General features: G+C 45.8%; 1 protein-coding gene across 1 annotated transcript in view; it reads left to right on the top strand.

Annotated features, from left to right (window-relative positions):
- SIRT2 (sirtuin 2) overlaps positions 1-20422 on the top strand; it is a 176042-nt gene that overhangs the window by 48206 nt on the left and 107414 nt on the right. Inside the window, exon 8 of the mRNA XM_069206900.1 lies at positions 14087-14155. Within this exon, the coding sequence (XP_069063001.1) occupies positions 14087-14155 (69 nt within the window). The remainder of the gene's footprint in view (positions 1-14086; positions 14156-20422) is intronic.

The raw sequence follows: 20422 nt of genomic DNA, 5'->3' as shown, positions 1-20422 counted from the left end.
GAGCCAAGAAAATCTGGTTTTAAACCTTGTAACCAGTGTGGGGGTCGGATGTCGGTCACTGACCCCCATGAACATTGTTTATAGTGCCTTAGCTCCGACCATGAGGTCGAGTCATGTGGGTCCTGCCAGTGCGTGAACCCTAAGGCGCTTAAAGAAAGAGAGGCTAAATTATTCCTAGCCCATTCCAAGAAGAGGAAGGAAAAGCGGCATCGTAGAGAGTCTTCTTCAAAATCTTCGAAGACTCATCGTCGCCATGGAGACTCTCGGCGTCGTCACGACTCTTGGTGCCGATCGAGTAGAGGTCGGTCCAGGTCCAGATCCAGATCTCCATCAGCTCGGCGCCGTCCGACATGGGAGATTAGCCCGACCATCACTCCTCTGCCGCCTACGACTCCGGCTTCTCCGACTTCACCTTTGTCGGTGTTTGAAGTCGAGCCTCTTGAAGAACCGGCAGCTTCTCCGGTGCAGGAGATGCCATCATCGACTTCTATGCCAGCGCCGACTCCGCAGGCATATCCAGCTTTCCCGGCACCGGGTACGGATCCTGCTGCATTTTTTAATGCTATGTTTAATATCTTTTCCACCATGGCGCCTGGTGAAGGGCATGCGGGTCCGTCAGGCCCTTTGGCTTTTAATTTGTGTGCTCAGGCTCCTTACAAGCCGACACCCTTCGTGCCATTTTTGCCTTCTGGAGCCGCTGTGGCGCCGATGCCTTTGGCGTCGCCCAGGAGACCTGTGACGCCTACAACGTCTGCTACTCCGGCGCCGGTGGATTCTCCACGGATCCAGTCCACAGTCAAGGTGCCTGTGGCACCGGAGGGTCCGGCGTCGGATGGATCCGAAGAGCGGCGCCGGCGAAGATCTTCGGCGTCTGCCAACGCCTTATCGATGCCAGGACTCGAATCCAGGCTCCGGTCCAGAAGACTAGCTTTACGCCTCCTGGAGGAGGAGGAATACAGCAGACAACATCTGGAGGTAGGCGAGATCTTGGAGCCTTCAGGTGATTTTCAGGGCCTGGACACTGCAAGTGGTATTGACACTTCGAAGAGGCTGCATCTTTTCATGCAGTAATAAGGAAGGCTGCAGACTTTTTAGATCTTCCTCTTCCGGCTGCTGAGGTGAAAAGGAACCTTTTGACTGAAGCGCTGCATCCGGCTTCAGTGGTGGCGGAGCCTCTCTTGCCCTTCAATGAGGCTCTCCTGGACCCCATCAAGGACATTTGGAGAAAGCCTGTGACTTCTACAGCTATCAACAGGGCGATAGCAAGGCGTTATCGTGCGGCTCCAGGTGACCCGGACTTCCTCTCCGGAGAGTTTGGTGGTTCAGGCATCCAGCTCCTCCCGGTCATCCCCTGGTTCGTTCCCTGGGACCCCTGCGGAAAGTGAATCTAAGAAAATGGAACACACAGCAAAGAAGGCCTTTTCGTCATGCAGTATGGCCTTGAAGTCGACCAATGCAACCTGCGTTTTGGGACGTTATATTCATGCCCTTATGGAGGAAGTGAAAGGTCACCCTAACTTGCCACAAGAGGTGTTGCATTTGCTAACGGACGCTCAGGCGGCGGCGACCCAGGTGATTCAGTCTGGGTTGGACACCTCGGACTCCATGGCAAGGGCTATGGGTACATCCATAGTGTCGAGGCGTCAGGCTTGGCTGCGCTCATCAGGCTTCTCTTTGGATGTACAAGCAACTCTTCTGGATCTGCCTTTTGATGGGGAAAAACTGTTTGGGACAAAGGCAGATTCTGCTCTTGAACGTTTCAAAGAGAGCAGAGCCACAGCGAGGTCGTTAGGACTTCAGGCAGCCACTTCCTCTACCTTTAGGTCATATAGGAAGTTTAGGGGTTTTGGACGTGGCTCCTCCTTTCGTGACAGGTTCCAGCCACCACAACAATCTGCAAGCTCCCTGCCTTACAGATCCTACAGGGGCAGGGGCAGAGTGCGTACAAGGGGAGCCACCCAGCAGCACTCTGCCTCTTCCTCTTCCTCGGGAGGGGTGCAGCAGGGAAAGCAGCCTTAGTCCTCCACCACTCCCTGTTCACTTGTCTCCGGTAGGGGGGAGACTTGCCCAATTTCTTCCAATGTGGGAGTTTATAACATCAGACTCTTGGGTCATCAACATTGTGAAGAAGGGGTACGCTCTTCCCTTTCGGGAGTTCCCGCCTCCCTTCCCTCCCCGCCCATCCTTCTTTTCGGAAGACCATCTTCTGTTACTGCAACAGGAGGTGTTATCCCTATTGTCAAAAGGCGCAGTAGAGTTGGTTCCCGAGCAGGAGAGGGGTCAGGGCTGTTATTCAAGATACTTCCTGATCCCCAAAAAGGATGGTCGGTTGAGACCAATTCTGGACTTGAGGATTTTGAATTGGTTCCTCAGGCAGGAAAAGTTCAAAATGCTGACCCTTTCATAGGTTCTTTTAGCGTTGAACGAAGGAGATTGGATGGTGTCTGTCATTTTGCAGGATGCGTACTTACATACTACGATCCTCAAATCGCACAGGAAGTATCTCCGGTTTGTGGTGGGGTTGCAGGATTATCAGTTTGCGGTCCTCCTGTTTGGTCTTACTTCAGCACCTCGAGTTTTCACAAAGGTAATGGCTGTGGTAGCGGCAGAGCTCAGAAGAAGAGGGATAGCGGTGTTTCCCTAACTGGACGATTGGTTGATCAAAGCCAAGACTCCAGAGCTCGTGCGGCGTCACCTACAGTCGACAACTCAGTTGTTGTTCGACCTGAGTTTTTCAATCAATGTGCCCAAATCTCACCTGGAGCCCTCTCAACACCTCCTGTTCATAGGGGCAGTACTGGACACAACATTGAATCGGGCCTTTCCTCCGCCCCAGCGGGTTCAGGACATTCAGGCGTTGATTCCGATGTTTCGAAATGGAGTGGTAGTTCCAGTCCTCAAGGTCCTTCGTCTGCTCGGTCTGTTTGCTTCTTGCATACTGCTGGTCACTCATGCACGCTGGCACATGAGGGCTCTTCAGTGGTGCGTCCGCAGGCAGTGGTTTCAGCACCTAGGGGATCTCGAGGATTCGATCACGATCTCCAGAGACACTGCGGTGGATCTTCAGTGGTGGGCTGCGATCGGCAACCTTTGGCAAGGAAGGCCGTTCTTGCTGCCTCCGCCGGTGGCCACAGTTGTATCTGATGCTTCCACTCTAGGGTGGGGAGCTCATCTGGGGGACCTGGAGGTCAAAGGCCTTTGGTCTCCAGTGGAACAGAGGTTTCACATCAATCTGTTGGAATTGCGGGCAGTACGTCTGGCTCTCAAGGCCTTTCTCCCTTCCATTTGTGGTCAGTCAGTCCAGGTCCTGACAGACAACACTACTGCGATGTGGTATATAAACAAGCAGGGAGGAGTGGGGTCGTACCTTCTTTGCAGAGAAGCTCTTCGATTCTGGTCCTGGCTTCAGGACCACAAGATTTGCTTGGTAGCAAATCATTTGGCCGGAGTTCTGAATGTATGTGCGGATGTTCTCAGTCGACGCAGCTCGGCCGACCACGAGTGGCGTCTTCATCCGGATCTGGTTCTTTACATCTTCCAGATGTGGGGGTATCCGCAGATAGATCTGTTTGCTACTCAGGAGAACGCGCAGTGCTCGTTATTTTGCAGCCTCCAGTATCCGGTGCAAGGAGCTTTGGGGGATGTGTTTCAGATGTCCTGGAAGGGTCAGTTGCTTTACGCGTTTCCGCCTATACCCCTGATTCCTCGAGTTCTGAGGAAGATCCGCCAAGACCGGGCCCAGGTCATCTTGAAAGCCCCAGATTGGCCAAGAAGGGTGTGGTACACAGACCTTCTCCAACTCTCTCTGTGCCCTCCGCTCTGTCTCCCTTGCAGGGTGGACCTCCTCTTGCAGTCGCAGGGGCAGATTCTACACCCCCACCTCCAGAGTCTGCACCTTCATGCCTGGAGATTGAACAGGGCAATCTGAGTGCTTTTTCTCTCCCACCAGAAGTGGTGGATGTTTTTTTATCGGCCAGGCGACACTCCACCAAATCGATCTATTTAAGTCGGCGGGCTAAATTTGTACGTTGGTGTGGAGAGAACCGATTGATCCCTTAAGGGCTCACTTGTCTGATATATTATTATTTGCTCTTTCCTTGGCACAGAAGGGTTGTGCAGTTGCCACAGTTAAGGGCTATTTATCAGCACTGTTAGCTTTTCTGTGCCTCCCAGATCAACCTTCCTTGTGTAAATCTCCACTTGTTTTGAGGTTCGTAAAGGGGCTCACTAACAAAGTTTCCACCCACACCATTTGTTATGCCACAGTGGGACCTTAACTTGGTATTAACATTCCTAATGGGATCGCCATTTGAACCAATGCATTCTTGTGCTTTGCGTTTGCTGGTTCTTAAGACTATTTCTGGTGGCCATAACATCGGCCAGAAGAGTCAGTGAGCTTCAGGCTCTTAGTGTAGAGTCTCCATACCTTTCCTTCTTTAGAGACAAAGTGGTGTTAAGGACCAAGGCGGCTTTCCTCCCGAAGGTTGTTACACCCTTTCACTTGGTGCAGTCTATTACTCTCTCTTCCTTTTATCCTCCGCCTCATCCATCCAAGGAGGAAGAGAGGCTCCACCGACTGGATCCACGAAGAGCATTGAGCTTCTTTGTCGGCAGGGCGAGGGAGTTCAAGCAAGATGATCAGCTCTTCGTTGGATACGTGGGGAAGAGGAAAGGCAGAGCAGTCCACAAGAGAACGCTATCCAGGTGGGTCATTCTCTGTATCAAGCTTTGTTATTCCTTAGCTAAGAAAGAACCATCTGTGGGGCTTCGTGCTTTTTCCACCAGAGCTAAGGCTGCTTCTTTGGCTTTAGCTAGAGGTGTTCCTGTGGTTGACATCTGCAAGGCGGTAACTTGGGCATCCCTCCATACTTTTGTCAAACATTATTGTTTGGATTCTGAGGTTAGGAGGGATGGCCATTTTGCTCGCTCGGTGCTGCAGGATTTCTTGGTTTGACCATTCAGGCACCCACCTCTGGAGGTAGTACTGCTTTGGGACTCTATTCTTTAGGTGAGGAATCCACAGGTAGGTGTATCCATCAGAAGAATAAGTTACTTACCTTCGGTAACGCTTTTTCTGGTGGATACATTAACTACCTGTGGATTCCTCACGGTCCCACCCGCCTCCCCTTTGCCTGACTGGTCGTTCCACGAAATCCGTGGGTGAGCGCCCTTGTCTTGTGTATATATATGTGTGTATATACATATATATATATATATATATATATATATATAATGTCTGCTTTATGTATATAGTTATAGCATGTATATATGTATTTCTTTCTCTGGTTTTGATCATTCAAGTACCCATGATTGAATTTGACTTCCATATTGGGTTTCATATGGACCAGTATTGCTGTTAGTTTCTCATTATTTTATTGTAATAAATGTTGTGTTTCACTTCTTTTGTTGTGATTATGTTCTCGTCAAAGTCGATGTTCACCTGTTCGCCTCTAAAGCACGTAAAAAATGGTGATAACTGACGTCTGCACGTCGATGAGGGCTTCTTATTGGCTAGATGACGTCATACGGCATCGCGTGGAGTCTGGCAATTGTGACGTCATAGTCGACGTGCAGAGCTAGAAGAAATTTCCGTCGAAGCTGGCGCGAGGGGAGAATTCTTTAGGTGAGGAATCCACAGGTAGTTAATGTATCCACCAGGAAAAAGCGTTACCGAAGGTAAGTAACTTATTCTTCTAGTCTCTAGAGTTGGGCCACGACTCCAGGTCATGTGCGAAGTGTGCCCTGGTGAATCTGAAAGCGATCTGAGCCCAAATATCCAAGCTGTATGTTGCCGAATATCGACAGAAAACACACAAATGTTGCTCCAGGTGGAAGTCAAGGACTTTTCCATTCCAGTTCTCTGGACAAAGTCTTCAGATAGGTCCACATCGAAGAAAAAACACAAGATGCCTAAGTGGGCCTGGTCTTAGCCTCACAACACTCCTGAGAAGTTGCCTCATAACCCTCCTGGATGACTCCGCAGCTGATTCAGATGCACTCTGAGTGTCTGGGTCCGTAAGTGACATCACAACAAATTGAGACGTTTAAGGATGCCATGCTTCACATTTTTGGCAGCCTACTGGTTACTTCTAGTGCATTTTAGGCCCCCACAGATTCGCAGAGGCCCCAAACCAGATTACCGCCGGCGGGTCTGGCTATGCCTCCTGAACCTACTTCAGATTTAGCTCCATCTCTGAAGTTGACCTCTAATTGTAGAGGAAGATGTTGAGCCCATAGTTCTATCCAAACAGAATCTGTCCCAACCTTGAATGGAGCCATGTTCGAGTTCAGTTCCTACACGCCAGTCCCACATTCTTCCCGACTCAGACAAAACAATGCTTTTGCCTGGAGGCTGCCTTTCAGTACTCCAACAACTCTGTGCCAGATTCCCATCAGAGCCACCCTGCATTTGGTGATGGTGGTGATTGTGGGGAGTGTTTTTTTCAACACAATATGTTGTTGACACTTTCTTAATGGACCTAACAAAGGCCAGTGGGCTGGACACGTCCCCTGACAAAGGGCTGGTGCCACTGTGGCTTCCGAAGAGGTTTGTCTCAAGGACTACCTCAAGGCCCGCCTTCACAGCAACAGACCTTCCCTTTCGGGAATGAGATCAGAAATCTGGCCAACAACACCCCGACCCTCAAGTGCCATGCACTACTCAGTTCTCGGCCCCTCCTGCTACCACCACTAAACCAATATAGTTTGCCATCAGTGGCACTTGGCCATCCCGTTGGAGGCAGGATACGATATTACATCCAAAGGTGTCAGAGTATTACATTGGATATATAGGTGCTTCAGATATCCCAGCAAGGATATGCCCTACTATTCGTCTCCGACTCGCCACATATTCCACATAAAACAGAGCAGTTGTCGGAGGACCATTTGTCCGTTTGCAGCAGGAGGTTCAGGCTTGTTTGGACAGAGAAGCCATAGAGAGGAACCTGGCTTTGGAAATAAGGACTGAATGTTACTCCTTTCATTTCATGGTGCTGAAGTAGGTCTGAGGCCTTTATCCTATTTTAGATCTTCACCATCTGAATTTCTTCCTGAACAAAGACAATTTCACAATGCTCACATTGGCCCAAGTTCTATTTGTCCTGGATCCAGAAAACTGGATGTTAGCGCTAGACCTGCAGGGCGCCTAATTTCACATTCCATTTTGCAGTCCTACAGCTGTTACCTGAATTTCAGGGAGGTTCAGAAGCATTTTATGTTTTTCATGCTTCCCTTTGGTGTGACCAGTGCTCCTCGGGTGTTCCCAAATGTGATTTTAGTGGTTTAGGATATCACTGTTACCCCCACCTCAAGGACTTGTGAAAACAATGTCCCTTAGTCAGTCATAGCCCGCCTCCAAAAGACGATGAACCTTTTAACATCTTGGGGGTTCTCAATCAACATACGAAGTCACATGTGGCTCATTCGCTGAGGACTTTGTTCATTGTAGCCATTCTGGATACGGTGCAGTTTCAAGTGTTCCATTCAGTTCTACAATTCCAGGACATTTGAGCTATGATTCCAATGTTTGAGCCTCGGTCCTGGGTCTCAGTGAGGGGGGGGTGATATTTCTTGGCCTCCTGCAACCTGCTGGTGGATTACATGAGGTACCTATTGTGGACCGCGCAATAAGATGGGAAGTCTCAGTAGGCTCAGCACCTAGGGAACATGTCATATTCCATCCAGGTATCGGAGGAGACTACAAAAGATCTGCTGTGGTGGCTGCTCGACTGCAGTTGGACTGGCGGCAGACCCCTCTCCCTACCCACCTGATAGGCACGAGGATATCATCTGGGAGATGTGTAGATCAGCGGACTCTGGTTTCTGGCTGAGACCCACCTCCACATCAGTCTTTTGGAGTTGTGGGTTAATCACTTGGCGTTGATGGCCTTATTATCATCCATCAAAGTAGGCTGGTCCAGGTCCTCACGGACAACAATACTGCCATGTGGTCCTGCAACAAGCAGAAAAGAGTGGGATCCTTGGTCCTGTGCCACGAGTTCCTGTGCCTCTGGAACTGTCTGAGTATTCAGCGCATCTCTCTAGTCATGAACCACCTGGCGATATCTTTAACACCAGGACAGATGAACTCAGCTGACGAAGCCTAACAGATTACGAATGGCAGCAACACTGGTAGGTGGCACAGGGCATCTTTCAGAAATGGGGAGATCCCTGGATTTATCTATTCTCCACTGCCAAGAATACACAACATCAACACTTTTGTGCATTGGAGTTCCCAAAAAGCCGCACTCTTGGAGCCACATTCGAACTAGAGTGAAGCTTTTGACTTCTGTGTGGCATCTGCTTCTCCTGCCCAGAGTTCTGAAAAGATCTTGCGACGACCAAGCCCAGTCATCCTAGTGGCTTGGGATTGGGCCATGTGAGTCATAGAACCCGGGATCTCTGAACATGAGCATCTGCCCTCCAATCAGGTTGCCCCTCCGGGGGCATATTCTGTTGCAGCCTCCTGTAAGGATTCTGCACCTGGCCATGCGCAATCTACACCTCCATGCATGGAGATTGAAAGCAAAAGTTAACTGCCTTTGATCTCCCTCCCGAAGTAGTTATCATTATAGCAGCCAGCAGTCCATGTTGGAAAAATGTTTACACCCGACACTAGGACATGTTTGTAGTATGGTGTAATTACAATCATGCAGACCATTTACAGACAAAGTTGTCAGATGTTTTGCTTTTTGTGCTCTCTTTAGCCCAGCAAGGACATGCCATTGGTACTGTTAAATGCTATTTGTCAGCCCTTTCAGCCTTTTTGCATTTACTGAACAAACCGTCCTTATTTAAATCAACTCTTGTGATGCATTTTCTTAAAGGTCTGGTTCATATGTTCTGATCCAAGCCTTTTCTGATGCCGCCATGGGACCTTAATTTGGTCCTGACTTTTCTTATGTGTACCCTATTTAAGCCGATGCACACCTGTCCTTTGCATCTACTGCTCTCAAAACAGTTTTTCTCAAAGCGATAACTTCAGCTCATTGCATGAGTGAGTTACGAGCTCTATCTGCTCATCTGCCGTGCACCACCTTCTTCATGGTCAGACTGGTGTTGCAGACTAGGGCAGCATTTTTTGTCATAGCTTTTCATGCATTTTCATGGCATAACTCATCGCCCTCTGGTCATCATTGCTCCACCTCACCACTTGAAAGAGGAGGAGAGACTCCATTGTCTGGATCCCAAAAGAGCGTTGAGCTTTTACATCAATTGCGCCAAGAAGTATCTGGTAGATGATTAGCTCTTCCTGGGGTTTTCTGGGGAAAGGTGTTTAGGGCAGTTCAGGAAAGGACCAAATCGAGTTGTATAGTCCTCTGCATTAAAATCTGCTATGCACTGCCAGAGACACAGCCCCAGGAAGGTCTGCAGGCTCATTCGACTAGAGCCAAGTCTGCCACCACTACGTTTGCATACAGAGTGCCTGTTCTAGGCATCTTGTTAAGCAGCCACCTGGGCGTCAATGCACCCATTCATAATGTGCTACTGCTTTGATAGCCTGGTCTGACCAGAAGGGCATTTTGCCTGTTTGGTCCTACAGAGCATTTTGGTCTGAGCCATTCATAAGCTCACCTCCTCAGTATATACTGCTTACTCATGAGGTGAGGAATCAGTGGTCTTAAGTATCCATCAAAAGAACACGTTATTTACCTTTGTTAACACTCATTCTGGTGGATACTTTATCTGACTGCTGATTCCTCACCACCTTCCCATCTCCCTGATCTGCAGAATAAACTCTTTCTCCATATTTAAAAAGGTCCCCGTTTAGCGATCGGAACACTGTCATATTTGATTGCTTTTTAAGCTCTGCACCCTCAGGGCAGAGTCAAGAAAGAAACTACCATTAGCAGTCAGAAGTGGCGCTTCCACAGGGCTCCAGTGTTACTCCCGGAGCAAGATGAAGTTGATGCGGAGCTTCACGACGCCACCTGATGGTATGCAGCAGCAATGCTGAAAAAAAAAAAGAACAGATGCTTGATAGAATGCTGAACAATGCAAACATTCACCCCCATCACAAAGATCTGGGTTTAATCTATCGTTTTTTTGACCACCACGCCACCCCAGTTTGGACCCAGCCATATTGAAACCATTCTCTACCCTGCACCCTGTTGGAACAGTCCAGCCTGAACTGCCAAGCCAAGTCCTCCTTATTCAGGAAACAGGCATCCTCGGATCGGTTCCATGTTATCACCCTTCATCTGCCAGGCTAGCTTGAATCCAGTGGCACAGTGAGCATAGGACCCAAATCTGGGCATACCCTTCCCACTAAGGGCGACAAAAGCAAAAGGAACAGATCATTGATGAAATGCCGCATAATGCAAACATTCACCCCCAGTCACAAAGATTTCAGTTTAATCCATCGATATTTATTTTGCCCACCATGCCACCCAAGTTTGGACCCAACCATATGCAGATCAGTCTTGACCCTGCTCCCTATGGAAACAGTCCAGCCCGAACTGCGAAGCCAGGTCCTCCCTGGACTCAAAACAAGCATCCTGGAACCGGTTTCGGGATATCAGTCAAGCTAGCTTGAATCCAGTGGTGCACGGAGCACAGGACTCACATGTGGCCATACCCTTTCCACTTAGGGCAACAAAAGCAAAAAGAACAGATGATGGACAGAATGCGTAAGAATGCAAACATTCACCCCCAGTCACAAAGATCTAGGTTTAATCCATTGTTTTTTTGCCCACCCTGCCACCCCAGTTTGGACCCAGCCATATGCAAATCAGCCTTGACCCTGGTCCCAGTGGGAACAGTCCAGCCCGAACTGCCAAGCCAGGTCCTTCCTGGACTGGAAACAAGCATCCTGGGACTGGTTTCAGGGAATCATCCCTCATCAGTCAGGCCAGCTTGAATCCAGTCGTGCAGCGAGCACAGGACCCACATCTGGACATACCCTTCCCACTGGCAGCGACAAAAGCAAAAATAACAGATGATGGGTGGAATGCTGAAAAATTTGAATATTCAACCCCATCACAAAGATCTGGGTTTATCCATCATTTTTTTGCCCAGCATGCCACCTCCGTTTGGACCCAGCCATACGCAAATCAGTCTTGACCCTTCTACAATAGGAGCAGTACAGCCCAAACTGCCAATAAGGTCCTCTTTGAGCCAAACCACAAGTACCCCAAGACCAGTTTTGCTCTGAATGGGGTTCTTCAGTCAGGTGTAGCTAAGTTTCAGTGGCACAGTAAACCAGAGACCCATGTCTGGGCATATCCTTGGCCACTTAGGGGGGTACATCAAACACACAAAAGGTAATGCCAAGATGCTTGCAATAAGTCTAACCACTAGCAATCACTTGAAGTAGCATTTCATTTCATCGTTCTTTTGCCCACCATCTCACCTCAGACTGGACCCAGCTATATGCAAATCAGTCTTGACCCTGTCCTAATAGGAGCAGTCTAGCCCGGTAATCTCTGAACAGGAACACAAGCACCCCAAGACCAGTTGCGGCCTGACTGGATTTCTTGAGTCAGATGTAGCTTAGGTTCCAGTGGCAGAGTGAGCAAGTGTCCCATCATGTCTGGGCATTCTCTTGGTGACTTAAAGTGGTACATCTAACACACAAAAGTTGATTGGAGAATGCTTGCAATACGTCTAACCACTGGCGATCGATCGGGTAGCATTCCAACCAATCGTTCTTTTGCCCACCCTGCCACCTCAGATTAGACCTAGCTATATTCAAATCAGTCTTGACCTTGCTCCAACAGGAACAGTCCAGCCTGAAGTGCCAAGCTTGTTCCTTTCTGAACCGGAACACAACCACTACAAGACTAGTTTTGCTCTGATTGGGGCAGTTGGGCATAGCTTGGTTTCAGTGGGACAGTGAGCAAGGCACCCATGTCTGGGCATATACTTAGCCACTTGAATGCTTGCAATACGTCTGACCATTGCCAGTCACACAGGGTAGCATTCCAACCCATTATTATTACTTTGCCCACCTTGCTCAGCAGTTGAGTCTGGACTGTTCCCATTGGAGCAGGGTCAGGACCGATTTGCCTGTGACTGGGTCCAAACTGAGGTTTTACAGTGTACAAAATAACGATGGTTTGGGATACAACCCGAGTAATTACCAGTGTCTGAGATTTATTTAAACATTCCATCCATCACTTTTTGTATGCTTTAACGTGTCACCCTTAGTGCCTGTATGTGGGTCCCATGCATACTGTCATGGGAGTAAAGCTGTACATGGCAACTGAACCCTAATTAGGGCGGAACTGGTCCTGAGCTGCTTGTTTTTCTGGTTCAGGGTGACTTGTCAAAGCAGTTAGTTTGATCTGCACTGTTCCTATTAGAGCAGGATCAAGACTGATTTGCATATGACTGGGTTTAAACGGAATTGGCATGGTGTGCAAAATAATGAGGAATTGGGTTGCGGGCCAAGTAATTACCAGTGACTGAGATTAATTCAAGCATTCAATCCATCACTTTTTCTATGCTTTAGTGTGAGAAAAATCACCGGATCCAGCCTGGCGGTATTCACAAGATGAAGCATCTCCAGTTAGACAGAGTATGCACCAAAAGGAGTGTTACCAAAGGTAAGTAGCTTGCTCTTCATGACAACACTACACATACAAAAATCCCCAAAAAACTAAGCACCTGGCTAATGTTATCTCCAACAATTCCCTGCTGTTAGTAACAAGAAAAAGATCCAGAAGTGATATACAAGGAAATGTTACAAAACTTAAAATTGGGATGTATCAGTAATTCAAGGAAATACTTATTGGAAGAACACTATGGCTTCTAGTTCTGAGCTTTAGTTTTGAAATTATCAGGTGATATGATCCAGTACAAAATGCATTTCCATGCACTGATTTGTTTAATGAAAGGTGAAGGCGGTAACAAGGGTGTCCTGCAGACATTGCTGCAACTCTTGAATGGGATCATTGAAAACCTTCTACTCAATTCTGCCTACTTTCTAGCTACATATGAAAGAAGATAGAGGAGGTGTGGGACCTGTGCCTTCATTATCTATTATTTTTACAAGGTTTTTACCCAAAGTTTGCATCCTACAGAAAACACGGCCCAAGGCCCACTACTAGGACTGTCCACTGATCTTTCTTTGTATGATGAAGTAAAGGGCCTTCTCCAGATTTTAAACGAATAATGACAAGGCTGATATTTCTTGTGGCTGAAAAAACATGTGCTTGAAAACTGAAGGTACATTATTTTTTCAGATGCTTTGTAAACTGTTTAAGGAATCTCAGTTGTGACTGCATTGTTTACGTCTTCGTGCAGTCTTATTATGTGATACATGTCTTTAAACATTAGCAACTAGGGAAGATAGGACTGATGGTCCAATATCCAGAACATACACACTATGTTTTAAACCAAACTCTAAAAAGTTGAGAGGAGACTGGTAGACGAACTCCTTAATAGGTAAGAAGGCATACTCAGTAGGAATATGGCTCGATTAATTGTTTATAGATTTGTAGACAGGCTGTGTTACACTTAAGAGAACTCCCAGTAGATGAGAAGGAGAGCAACAAAAGATGTTGGAGTGAGAATGAACACAGGAGCAGTCTTTACTGTGTCCTCTGGGAGAGTACCATGTCATTCTGAGAAGATCTGCAGTATAATTAGCAGACTGTAGGTTTGCTAGAAGCAACCCTGGTAGTAGTGAGAGATGGCTGTGAATGTCCACATCGGATGACCCAGTTTGATGGTAGGCTAGGATAGATATAGTCAAACAGAAGGATTCCCAAGACCACCAATGCAAATGGAATGATCAATAGGAAAATCTGTTTCACCAGGGGTCTCAATAGGAGGTTTAGAAAGTTTAGGGGGTGTATCTAGAAAAACAACAAAGGGGAGGAGTGGCTGGAATCTGTATGGGACAGAGTAATAAAAAGTCTGTGAATGTAGCATTCTGCTGAGGGAATCAAACGTGCTAATGATGGGATTGCAACTACATGTACCCTGAAATAGTTTGTGGACATTTGTGTATTCTGTATAAAACTTAATAATACAAACATATATACAAACAAGAAAGAACTATGAAAATGTTTCCTACCCAATTTATCTCAAGTTGAAAGGCCATGAAGAAACGGAAAGTTCAACAATGCAATCTTTCTTTCAGCCTACAGTGTGCCATTACTTCCTGCGGTTACTGAAGGAGAAGAACATGCTGTTGCGCTGTTACACACAGGTGAGACTCTGTTCTGAAAGTAAAACACAAGTGATGGTCTATTCATTGTCCTTGATGCATACCTCAGGAATACTGTAAACTAGCTAGTACTAGAGACATACTGGCACAGATTCCTCTTGTTCGCTCGCTAGGGCCCAAGAGCAGAGTTCTTACAAATATGAGCGAATGAAAATCAGACGTAGTAAGTGGCAAAAAAAGAGTGTACGTGTATCTGACTACTTAGCAGTAGTTATGCTGGTGTCTTTATGTGAGAGGAAGCATCTTGAGGGGAGTGAGAGCTGTTTGTTGTAAATGAAGCTACCTGGCTTCTAGTGTTGCAGATGTCCTCAACTGCATGGCGATAGACTGGTGTGACCACATTCTTTGCTTTTGAGGCCAGCAGGCTGAGTTGTGACCAAAGTGAGAACAGGATTGCAACGAAAAGGGAATTTCCAATGGCAGGAGGCCTTGGGGATTCCCATGGGTGAGGTGAAATAAGAAATTGACATGACATTGACAAGGTGGCTGTCAAGGAAATTCGCCTATGTGAATCCCCTCCCTCAGATCTAATTACAAGTTATTTGTATTTAAGGACAGAAGCAACAATTTGTTGGATGGATACTTTGTACAGCTCAATAACTTTCTACGGACCCCTATTGTGATAGCTTAACCCTCTTATAATATGGTATCCTAACATACTTCTGCCACTATTGCATGGCCTCAAGGAGTCACTGTTAACTTTGCTGCTACAGATTAAGACCAGTATTCAGCTGTGACTTTCTAAAACATCTTTTGAGTTTGAGGCAGACTTTCATATCAATGACCTTCACAAGGGCTTATGCAGGTAAAGTACGATGTCCGTAAACCTCAGGAGAACCGATACGCCTTGCTGAGTAGTCCGATAGATCTGTAAAACCGGATGTGAGTGTGCCTGTAAAGCATTTGCAGGTACGGTGGATAGTGCAGGTTGTGGGCTGTGAAGCAGTTTGCGTGCTTCTGTGCATAATAGGGTTTCCTTGAGTGAGCATATGTTTATGCCTCCTGCAGTGCCTCCCAGCCACAATGGTGGAACCACAAAAAAGTTGTGAAAACGCGTTGACGTTCCTGTACATCATTAGATGCCATCAGGGTGCATTAATCATTCCATGGATACATTCGAAAGACTAAAGTTCCCGCTCCTTCGTTCCTACTGTTTCCACTTCCAAATTTCCTTTTTTAGTGCGCCGATAAGATCGGATTGGAGATGTATAGAGGCTTCATTTTAATTCTTCCTTTACCTGCTGTGTAGGCTGATTTCGTCACCTAGGTGTAGGATTAAAAAACGTACCTTATTGACCAGAACTCCTACCGATAGCAGGACAATTCCTGCAGCTTCTTTATATTGAGTCAAATCTGTTGTTTATTCTTCAAAGGATTCTGTTCCTGCAATTCATCATTCAGGTCATATCCGTTTCATTCAAGCATCAATTTCTAAATTCATTATTAGCATCATCCGTCGCAGATTTCTGTAATCACGTTATGTAAACACTTACATAACATCATCCGGTGTAAAACTTCTGCATATTGTTCTACTGTATGTAAAGTTTACATTAACCTTTTTATGATTGCCACATCCTTACCCTTAAAGTGCAAGTTCCTCTGTTGCACTCTCTTCTGTACTCAGCTAATACTCTCAGTTCCCCATTTCAAACAATCCCACTGAGGTCGGTCGTGCTCTCTGCAATCTCAGCCCCAAATCTCTGGAACATCCTCTCGCTACACAGCAAAAAAAGCATTCAGTCCTGCCTGGCATTCAGAAAGGTTGAGAAAACGTACCTCTTCTGCTGAGCTTTGACAGTTTTAGTCCGGTTTATTGTTCCTTAGTGTCGAAGTGGTTTTTGGGAAGTGTTATTTCCTTTTTACTATTACGTACATAGATACTTAGACAATCCTCGTGTCTGGCCTCAGTAATATATACATTTATAGCCCGGGTATGTCTTCATCTCCTGTATTTGTGTTGCAAATTATTCCTTTATAATTGTTTTGGCTTAATTGTATTTAAACACTCACGTGACACTCCCCAGTCTGTTAAATCATTATGTTGTGTTCACCTCGGTATTGTTGGTGTCACACCCAGTATATCCCTTAGCCCCAAAATTAAATGAACCCTTTTTGGAGAAAAGTGGAACTTGCCGGTGTGCCTCACTTTTTGCCCATTGCGTTATACTATGTTGGACAGGGAGAGTTAGGAGCCATACAAACCTGCCAGAGAATCTCTTATCTGGCAGTGAAGAAGGGTGGTACCCCATAACCAGTACATACTCAAAATAGTTGGTATTTTAAAACTATATCATTATTTAATTCGTCTTGTTGGTCAGCAAATCATATGTAACAGAATGATCATAACAGTTATGTAAATCATTTCTCAGATGATATGCAAATCAAAGTGAATATCAGATATGCCCTGATCATATTTCATCACCCATCCATAACCGGTTAGTCTGTTCCCTACCAAAGGTGTCAGTATCTTGTCAGCCATCTAACCTGTATGATGGTATTGGTTTACTAAGCCTTAATTATGCTAAGCCATGCCTCTCCCGATACTTTTTGCTGCCATTGGGTTAGCAGTGCAAATTTAGCCCTTCAGCATTTCACCTCTGCAACATGCACGTGTATAACACCGCTGCTTAACCGGTGCCTTATATTCCTTTTTGGTATTGTGCTATTCTCTTGCTTTGCTGAAAAAATGTAAGGACGCTTTCAAGAAGCATACAAAAGCAACTGTTAATATTGTTTAAAGGGCCACAGACCTCATTAGTGTTTATTTAGTATTGCATCCACCTCATTTGACACACCTCTAGCTTCAGCTAATGAGGTGAAAGTGATAAGCTCTCTTACTCCCCCTAGACGTCCCTATAGCTGAGATTTCTACCACATGTCTTGTATGAGGCATAGCTGGCAAGTTTCTGAGGTCCATGCATGATGTGCTGCTCCAGTCCAGACATTTTATCTTGAATTCTGGAACTTGTAGTCCAGATTTATAATGGAATAAGCAAGACTAAAAGTCCCAGAATTCAAAGCAAAAAAACAGACCCGGGCAACACATCACGGATTGAACTGGGAAACCTGACTGGGCTTTTGAGGGGGTCCATGAGAAGAGCTCTGTGACTTTTTATTGTTACTTTCCTGGTGTAGCCTGGAATTGAACCATTCCTATTTTCAGTTTTCAGAGTAATGTAACTTGTTTTTCTGATAATCACGACTAATAGAAAAAATCTCTTTTCAAGACTGCTGTACCTGTGGGCAGAAAGAGGTTTCTACTAATTACCCACATGAGCAATGCATTATATTGCCTTTACCCAGAGGAAGAGACTTCATGCTGCAACAAATGTTCCTTCTAACACTGAAAGATAGAGAGATGAGTTTGGCACTATTACTGGAGAAAAAGAAGTGGCCTCCTTCCAAGGGGAATGCCCCATCATCTGGGGATGATTTAGTGAGGAGTGCTCAACCAACCACTTCCACAAAGGCAGCGCAAAAACGAAAATATATATTGCGTTTCCAAAGCTGAACTTTCCACCAAAAGCCCTTGCGCCCTTCTCCTCACAGTGAATAAAAAGAGTTTACTCAGAAAAAAACCCTAGAAAGGGGGAACATCAGCCTATGCAAAACATTGTGCGAACATCAAGCTCCCCTTACGGCCAGACTGAACTGCTCTCTCTTCACCTGTGACATCTCAGTCATCCTTGTTGACGTTGAAGAAAAAGCCACTGGTGTTGACGAGCAGCTCATTGACGACATTCTCATTGAAACGTATGGGACAGGCTTTGTTAATGACAGTGTAGAGTTGATCTTCGATGATGGCCAAGTCCTTGATGATAACAAAAGTTCTTCGACAATACGCCCATCATCAACAACAAAACCAACTGTGACCAACCCAAGGAGGCTTATCCTTCCATTGTTGAAACCACCATCGATGACGACCCATCTTGTACCATTGGCTACAATCCCAGAAACTATGGCAACTACCTCGTTGAGGACAACCTCATTGACAGCAGATTTTTCAGTTTCATTTTTACCTATGAAGGTGACTCAAGTTTACTTAACCTCATTTTGGACACTAAGCTCGAGGCAAGTGTAAGCAGCTAGGACATCACCTTGAAAGCTTTATACGGTCCTAAACAGCTGGATATGAAGAAGAGGTCTTAGTCAAAGAGGAAGTCGTCCTCTTATAAGTATCAGACACAGGCCTTCTTTTTTTTATAGACATGTTTTTCGGGCATTGTTCATCACGAACAATGACATTGCAATTGTTGTGGATCCATTTTAGTTTGCCTGGTACAGGAGTTTAGCTTTGCTTCAGTTTGTAGGTCTGTGCCCTTTTTTCCTAGATAAACATGCTCTGTTTTATTATTCCGTTTTATTCATTTTAGAATTGCTTGCAGTTCTTACGTTTTCGGAGAAATGTTTTTATTTTATAATCGGTTGCCATTCCGTGAAAGCGCCATCATCAGTAATGTATGTATTGGATTGTCATCATGTCCCCTTGCTTCACGTTAGACAAGAACAGAATATGAACATGTCTGGCATTTTTTTTAATGATATTGCAGATTTAAGTTTGCACACACAATCTAACACTTAGGTACGTACCCACGTCAGGATGTCTGCACAGAGAATAACATGGGCCTTATAAAAACACTCTGTGAGTACAAGGTAATTAAAGGGGGTTCCACCCAGGATATTCACTGTGCAGCAGATCTCAACCTTTGTGTCTCTACTCCGCCTGATTTGGAGACTAGAGGCCAACCTTGTTCTAAGATAATGGGGTTGGAGCAGATTAGATTTATCATGCTTTGCTCTCTTTAGGGTAGCCAGTACACTTTAGGGGGGAATTGTGTATTCACATTTATCACAAAATGTTGGGATTGTTCATATTCACATCACTTATTCTCACAATCTTGATTTTGTCTCTAGTCATTGTCCTAATCATTGAAACTCACGTATTTTTTTTGTAGATTGCAGTCTTTTCAATAAATATATTGAAAACTCTTCTGCATCTTCTTTCTTCTTGTGTGTATGTAAGGGCTTATTTCTAACGAGAGGAAAGGGTAAGACCTGTTCCACCATGATTTTCCATGTGCTAGACTGCCATAAATCACCTTTACTGTTTGTGTTTTGGTGAGGTGCTGCTAGAAAGCCAGAAGGGTTTGGCCTGACAGCTGCCAAGTGTTGTGGGAGTGACTCAGTCGCCTACAATCAGAGATGCTGCAGTGCCTAATCCAGCAGTCTCGTAGAGATAAGAGAGTACTTACCACATAGTGCCCCCAACAATGATGTAGGCACTAGTTTACGAGTCTCCTATGTATCTCTGTCTCACACATACTATGGTACCCTAAAGTTCCATTATACAGAGATGTGCATGGTCTTTGGGACAATCCTTCTCAGCTAAACAGGGAGTACCTACCTAGACCATAGGTTGTTCAAGCTTGAACCTTAAAAAGGATTTATTCCCCCGTTGGTGTTCCCAACTCTGGATCTCTCTCCTAAAGATGGCAAATGCCATAAACATACTGGAAAACTGCAGACAAGCACTTACGCAGTTTCTTCTCGCCAGTGGCTTAACTGATGATGGCGGGGAAGTCACACTTGTTGTGAAACTCATGAAGTATACCAAACAGAAACATTTTATTCTTGGGTCACCTTTCCTGAACTGAATGACAATTCACACACATTTCACACTTACAGAATAGTGAAAGTAGCACAGCCGTACTTAGCTTATCAACATTTACAAATGCCACTTTCTTATCAAGAACACCAAAACTGGGTCAGTGGTGCATTTCCACTTGTAATACAACCCATGAAATTAGGTCCTTTAAGTATTGGCGGACCAACGTAACCCACGTTTGTCACATACACACCACTTCCCAAAGTACAGGCTATGCAAGTAGCTGACCTACACACACTTCACAATGAGATAGCAGCAATAAACAGATGACTACTACAGTTCATAATGTGGACTTTGAACACCGCCCCAGTGAGGGCTACTCCGATTATCCATCAATTGGCAGTTATAGGAATTAATCCTCAATCATTAAGCTCAATTATGGGCACGAAACGGGAAATCATTCCATTCTGGATAGCACAAAAAACAAATCCGCTGGAAGCAGTGTTTCCCAACACGGGATCCCAAAATAAGCATAGAATTCTCACAACGTGCTTGCAATTCAGAATGGTTCCTCAGTAGAGGACTGTGCCACTTGGGGTACAGTCTTTGCTGCAGTATACAGTACAACACATGGTACCCTGACA

Source organism: Pleurodeles waltl, chromosome 9 (assembly GCF_031143425.1).
Source record: "Pleurodeles waltl isolate 20211129_DDA chromosome 9, aPleWal1.hap1.20221129, whole genome shotgun sequence".
NCBI lineage: Eukaryota > Metazoa > Chordata > Amphibia > Caudata > Salamandridae > Pleurodeles > Pleurodeles waltl.
Note: the sequence above shows the minus strand (reverse complement) of the source record. Positions and strands in the feature narration are given on the sequence as shown.